Here is a 7,457-nt window from a genome sequence, read left to right on the forward strand (position 1 = left end):
GACTTATGTGCCGAGGCCGGTCATGACTAAATTGATGTGTTCGATTAAATTCTTTGTCATTAAAAATCAGAAATCGGGAAACAAATTGTTGGAAAATGAGAATTATTTTGTTCCATGTCATTTGTTCACATGATATCATGTAGAACGGAGGATTATATGATCCCTTATCTTAGGACACGCAATTGACTAGGTCAAAGTTCGACAAAAGCTTTGAGAGCTATGATTGCTTATCAATTTTTAAATTCATACTTGCAACAATAGTTATTAGACTTATCCAAGTAGGAGACTGTTGGATTAGGTGTCTAATCCCATAACTATAATTGGTATGTACTTCAATTGATAGTGGCATGGTTTTTTTAGGTTGCTTTCACACGTGCAACTCGACAGGATGATTAATAGAGGAAGAGGAAGAATTTATTAATTGAGTAATAAATTAGAAAAAATGATTTATTAATATGTTATGCAAATAATATATTAATTAGTAATCATGTTATTAATTAATATTTAATCATAAAGTAATTTGGAATTAATTTTGGGATTAAAGGAATTAATTAAAATAGATGGGACTAAAAGTGCAATTGTTCTGTAGTTGGGCAAAAGGGTCCATAACCTTCCTAAGGAAGGTGGTGGGCGATTTTAATGATATATGTAGGATTATTCTAGAGTTTCTAGAATATCTTATCATATATGGATAATCAAAGGAGGTGGATAATTACCATATTTGAGATTAGGGTTATCCATAGCATCCTTGGTGCGCTATAAATAGATCCCTTAAGCATTGGATTTTCGGCCACTCTTTAGAAGAATCAAGAACCGAGTTTTTTATCACCTCCTCCTCTCTCATATCATTCTCTTGCATTATGTGTTTGTGAGCCATTAGATGTGTTAAACTTCTGATACTAAGCTCTCAAGCGTCAAGATCTACAAGGGAATCGTTGTTATTACAATATAACAATCAAGGTATGTAACCAAACCTAGTTTTATATAGATTTTGAAAGTTTTAGACACTTTCTAGTGTTTCTTCTTTTGTGTTCAAGTTTGCATGTTCAATTAGAGAAAACCTAGATCCAAATCATTAGGGTTGCATGCATACATATGAATTGTTGTTATGCTCAAACCCATCAGTCATAACTGATGAGTTTTGATACATAAAATAAAGAGTTTTTCATAAAAACTAGCAGTGAAAGATTTAAAAGTTTCTTACAGTTTTCGACTATATAACAAAACCAAACGAATAAGGATCCTTTTAAAGATGTTAGAATGATATTAAAACAACAATATGTTATCTTAGAATGGCAAGCTTTGAAGCCTTTGGACCCTCTTGGGTTTGGGGTATTGAAGTAGATGACAAGAACAAGTAGCTTGAACTTCTCTATAAGTAATCCACCACCAAAAGTGAGGTGCCAAGAATTGTTAGTTTCCTTTATTGTATGTTTTGTTCTTTAAGACTTTAAGTGCTTAAACAATTAAGCACTAAAGGATGACACAAAGCAGTCACCAAATATTTACACATGAACTTCAAAAGAGGAGGGGAAGAAGATCTCGAAAAGCTATTACTTTTTGGTGCTTAGAAGAGAGAAAATGACATAAACAACTAGCTCATTTCTCATGCAGAACGTACCTTTATATACGTTCATGCAAGGTAAGGTCAAACCATTAAGATACTCTAAACTATTATAAAACATAAAGTAAGTGAAACAAAACATGAAGACCAACATGGGGAAGCTACACAAGTAATCTCTCATGCCAAAGAGATTTTGAACATGGAGAGAGGATGAGAAAACGCCGTTCCAAATACAACTTGAATAATCAATAACTAATTTTATATATATGCCAAAAATTGTTTTGTGTATCCCTAATATGAGTGTGACAAAGAAGTTCTATAATTCTATTTCTATCCCTCCAATTATTTTGTATACTTCTATGATATGACGATTTATGTATGTGAGATGTATATATACTAGCATCATTTGTAAATGGAATAATTAAATAATATATTTATTATTTTTTTTGAAACGCAAACTAATCTCCTCCTAATTATCACAAACTTATGTATCAAATAAGACTTGAAGCAATGATTTTTCAAATGAGCGTCACTGTGTAATGCTAGACCAAAGTTTTTTTTAGTGTATGTTATGATTTGACAATTTATACGAGCAAAATGAGAAAGTCATTCTTGGACTGTTAGACCAAAAATCTTAATGTATATGTTATAATTTGACGATTTATACTAGCAAAAATGTAGTTACACCCATGATCATTATTGATTTGACGATTTATCGTAGCCAAATGTAATAACACCCATGACTCCACAGTCCACACTGCAGCGATATCCTACTGCTTTGTTGCTGTTCACTGAAGATATATCCTTCCCCAAAAATGGCTACCGCTCTTCTTTCTTCCCCATCCCCACCCCTCCTACGCTCCGTTTCTCCTTTCCCAATCTCTTTGGTACTTCTTATCTCCTTCTACACTGCAAACAGATAACCACCTGCATCGTTCTTCCATAAATTGGGCAAAATTCTGTCTCTCTAACATCAATTTTTGTTTTCTGTATACAGTTTCAATCGTCTAGAAGATGGCATATTCGAACTACGAACATTAACACATTTCATAAAACCAGCCTAACGGAAACCAACCGAAGGTAATTTTGATTCATTTGAGCTGTTCGCTTTTTTCCGTATTTTTAGGGTTTCTATATTCTGCCACCATGGTTATGTAATTGCGTTGTTAAGTTATATGATATCTGCATTCAGAAATTGTATTTGATTAGGTGCTCATACGTTTCCGCATTTCTCTAGACAGATAAGATGATTTATCACTTCCATGATATAGTTTAGACATTATCATACGCGAATAAAATCAATATAAACATGATTTAGAGTAATTGTGGTAATCTTGTGCACGACTAGAATTTTCTCTATAGCTATTCTGCTTATGATCTTATCATAACAAACACTTTGAGAAATATAGGGTTATTGAATATTGGATTAATGATGTCTGTAGAGTTGTAGATGAACAAATATTGCCTCTTTTGTGGACTAAATGAACACCCACTTCACATAATTGAAGTTTGAAACTTTGAATCGTAACAATGCTATTCTTTTCTTTGATTTGGATCTGTTTATTCTTAAATCACTTATTTTGGATATAATAAACAGGAGAAATTTGGTATTTGCAGTCAATCAAGACACTGAGGAAGCTTTTAAAAAGACAGTGGAAGTTGATAGACTTATAGACATGTTAAAAGATGCAACAGATCAAGAAGTACATATATTTATATATCTACCCTTTTCTATCCACTAACAATTTCCCATCAATTCTAAACATTCTTACTTATTTAATTTTCCTTAAAAAAAAAAGCTGCAAAAGCTTGTTGTAGAAAATATTCTTGCTTTCAATGAAGGTTTCTGGATACGGCTTGCAGCTAGAACAGACACCTGCAAATCAGAAGATGATAAAGTAAACATTTTAAAATTGAAATTTTGACACACCCCTTTTGTATTTTTGCCTATTAATGTCAAAATATTTTTTATTTTCAGAAAGATTATGAAGAACTGGCTTCATCTGTCATGAGCATAGTTGATCGTGTTGTACACAAGACCAATGTATACTTTCTTTAAACATTTTTCTAGTTATCGTTAATTATAATAATGTTTTTTCTATTTTATCTTTCTTGCTACATTTTTTTACACATATAGCAGTTTTCTTCTTCTTGTAGGAAAAAATAGAGTCTGCTACTGATGTTCTCAAGGACATCTTAAAACCAGTAGTTGATGACGTGGAAGAGATTTGTTGGCCTCCCCGCGACCCTAACGCCCTCAATCTCATGGAAAAAGTACAGTTTCCTATTTTGCCCTTCCCATATCAAAAATTTTCCTCTTTCGCCCTTTTCGAATGTTGTCATAGATAGTATTTGGTTATAATATTGCAGGAAGTAAATCAAAGGGAACAGGAAGGACAGCTGGACGAGGGGTTTTTATCGGAAGTCAATGCACAACTCCGACAGGTATTTAATACTGACATGATATGACATGACATGACAGTACAGATAGCATTGAACTGTGTTAGGCATGCATTTGAATGAGGCTGTGACTCTGACTAATGTCAGTGGGACAATAATTGCAATTCATTGTTCCGTCCAAAAAGGTGGAAAAGGGACCCGCTTTTGATCTTTTATCTGTGCAAAAGACGTGAATGTCCTCATCGTTGAAAGTATCTGCCAATGAAGTAATTATTGTTTGGGTCAGGCAAAGGAAGATAGAGACAAGCCAGGTCTTGAAGCAATGTTGCAAAAAGTTTTACAACTTTATGCATCAAGAGTCCTCTCGAAACGTAGTTATGCCATGAAAGGTGCTCTACATTTATAACAAATTTCATATTGAATTTGAACGGAATTCACTCATTTTTAATTTGTTAATTGTTTGTTGCAGGAAATAAAGTTTTAAAAGCCGAACAATGTCTTGAGGAAATCATCAAAGGTGCTACTTTTGTACCTTCGATATCAGATAGTCATTGTCAGTCACAGACACAGTCACAGTCAATACAACTAACTGTATTAACTGGTGTTTTAATGGCAGCTCCGGAGTCAGAATGGAATAATTTGTTGATCAATCATTTGACTCCTTTTAAAGGCGATATCTCACCGGATGAACTTTATGCGGTTATAAAGAAACGAATCGAAAGGACACTAATTCGAACGGTTTGCACTTTTAAAAAAAAAATTGTGTTTCATTTCAATATTGGCATCATTAAATTATTAAAAACTTATAAATTTTTTTTATAAAATTAAATGCAAACAGGAGGGAGGTTCGTATCAGCAACGTATACTAGTTGAGTTTTTGAAAGGTATTCAGTCAAGAGCAGAGGAGATGGCCCGATAATCAAATACATACATGTGCTAATTATATGTTCATAAATCATAATTTGTAATTTTTATTATTCGGCTACAATTTATTCAGATTTTTGTTATGATAACTTAAAATCATGAGTTTGAATAAATAAATAAATATAATACGGATATGTCAAAAGAATAATAAGAAAAAGACATGAATTTAATGGGGATCCTTCATAAATATTTTGTAGGGTCTTGATCAAATATAGACAATCTGGCATATCCCAAGTTCATTATTATATGCATATCCATATCAAATTCAAAAATTATAATATGAAAATGAAAATAAAAATAAAATTCTATTACTTGGGCCTACATTAAAAAATCATCATCGTGTTCATATTCAAAGTTCAAAATTCAAATAATGATTGAGATCGTATAAATGACGTCGTCAATTGTGTTGACTTATGCCAAGAAAGTCAAATGTGATTCGAGAGTAGAAAATGATATTGAATTATGTAAAAGCTTAAAGCTAAGATCCAACTCGAACCAAAATAATGATTTTATTAAAATTTACGTTTATTTGTTACTTATAAGTTTGTTCCATAGGTAAATTTACATGTTAATAAAATTATGTTTATTTGTTATTTGTAAGTAGAAAATGATCGGTAGTTGTTCTACTCACGTGGATGTTTCCGTTTTGTTTTTATTTTGTACATGCCGGAGGTCATGTATGTAATGCAACCATTTTAAACATGATTGTTGTCGTCTACTACTTATATTTTATTTTAATGGGATGTTTGAGGTTTGTTATTTTTACTTGTTATTGTTATTGTTATTTAGTTGATATTTAATTATTTATAAGTTGATCTTTATTATTTGAGGAACATAAGTTTGTTTGGTTGAATGGAAGAGTAGTTGGAGGGACATTTAAGCTTCACATGCAATGTTCATAGATATAAAGAAACCCCATCTACTCTATGGATCCACATGTACCCATCATCTTATTTATTTTCAAACCCTCCACCCTTCTTTTATTTATTTCTCATTTGGACCACAATTACATTCACATTCTCATGAAATATATGAACTCATCATTAAACTTTAGAATAAATTTTGTCTGGCTAAATAGGTCCGAATATATATAGGTTTTGTTGGTAGTAAAGTGGTACATGAAACTTTGCTATTTATGAAGTGTAAGAATAAGAGATTTTTCTAAATGAAATTTGACATCCAACATCAATATAACTTCCTGATCTTGAATTGATAAATATTTGAGGGCATTTATAATAGATTTTTTTTCATGATCTTAAAAAAAAAAATATTAAGAATCATATTTGAATTTAATTTAGAGATCATTTTTAGAATTAAATTGTGTATTTTATAAGTAGTTGCTAGATTGTGTATTTTTTAAGTTAGTATTGCATTAAAGTTTTCGTAAACAAAAATCCCACGTGATTCGAATTATTCCAAAAAAGAAAAACAATTTAGGTTTTCTCCTATTTGATTTGATTTGTAAACTTTTGTATTTGAGTGAACAAATAGAAAAACATAAAAGGAAATTCGATGATCCTTTTATTTAATTTAGTTTTCTTATAATATTTAAATTTAACCAAATGTTTTTTTTTTTTTTTTTTTTTTTTGTTTTTTTTTTTTTTTTAAGAAATGATTATTATCATTGCATTTAAGTCTCATAAAAGTACTATTTAATGAATTAAAAACTAAATTACTCCAGCTATTTAATGGAATTAATATAACTGAGTTGAGTGAATTATAAGCATGTGATATAATGCATTAACTGTCAGGACTTTTGTACACCAAGACACAATTCAAATTCTCAAATTTACAAAATAGTCGGTTAAAATTGAAAAGTAATTGACATTTACATATTATTTTTTGTTTAAATAATATGGAAATAAAACATTGAACTTTTTTTTTGCTCTACGTCGTTTAAGTTGAAGGTTTGAACGAAATGAATAGGAAGTTATTAAAAAAAATATTCATTGGTTTTTACGATCTTTTTAACTGTGTTTCTTAATCAAAATATTTACTAGTTATATGTATGTATTATCATATTGTTTGATTTTTATCGAATCGTAACCGATATTAAAATACTACACTTAGTGATCGAGTATTGTTTAAAAATCAAATAAATACTTTAAATAGAGGGATATTCACCCCACCAAAATTTTATTAGAGTTTGAAGGCAAAAATGATTTTTTTTTTCTTCAGATGGTCACAATTTAGAAAATCTGGATTTTTTTACTGCTTTTTATTTCCGCAACACTTTTTTTCCTATCATTTTTTTATGAAGTTGGAAAATTTGCAAATTTTGAACTGTTTTTTCCATAAAAAACAAGTTTAAAAGTTGTTTTTAGGAAAAAGTAGTTTGAAATTTTAAGCTTTTTTTCTTTTTTTTATTGGAAGGCTCGAAAACATATTTAGTTCGAAAATTTCAAACTTGTTTACGATTTTCGAATTTGTTTCTTTGTGTTTTTGGGTTGAGTTTCCAACTCGTTCATGATTTTTGAACATGTTAATAAATTTCAAGTTAGTTATCTGTATATATACTGAAATGATAAAATAGATATGAGAAAAAAACCCCACAATTCTTCATTGAAAA

General features: G+C 30.3%; 1 protein-coding gene across 1 annotated transcript; it reads left to right on the plus strand.

The window, feature by feature from the left end:
- Positions 1–2,260: 2,260 nt before the first annotated feature.
- LOC145054282 (uncharacterized) lies at positions 2,261–5,022 on the plus strand. The gene is made up of 11 exons (XM_079002434.1): positions 2,261–2,451; positions 2,562–2,644; positions 3,162–3,267; positions 3,364–3,462; positions 3,543–3,608; positions 3,722–3,838; positions 3,935–4,009; positions 4,251–4,353; positions 4,434–4,481; positions 4,581–4,702; positions 4,803–5,022. The coding sequence occupies exons 1-11, from the start codon at positions 2,380–2,382 to the stop codon at positions 4,881–4,883; spliced, it is 972 nt and encodes a 323-aa protein (XP_078858560.1). The 5' UTR covers positions 2,261–2,379; the 3' UTR covers positions 4,884–5,022.
- The last annotated feature ends 2,435 nt before the right edge of the window (positions 5,023–7,457 follow it).

This window comes from Lactuca serriola, chromosome 5 (assembly GCF_051521515.1).
Source record: "Lactuca serriola cultivar US96UC23 chromosome 5, Lser_US96UC23_V15, whole genome shotgun sequence".
In the NCBI taxonomy this organism is placed as follows: Eukaryota; Viridiplantae; Streptophyta; class Magnoliopsida; order Asterales; family Asteraceae; genus Lactuca; species Lactuca serriola.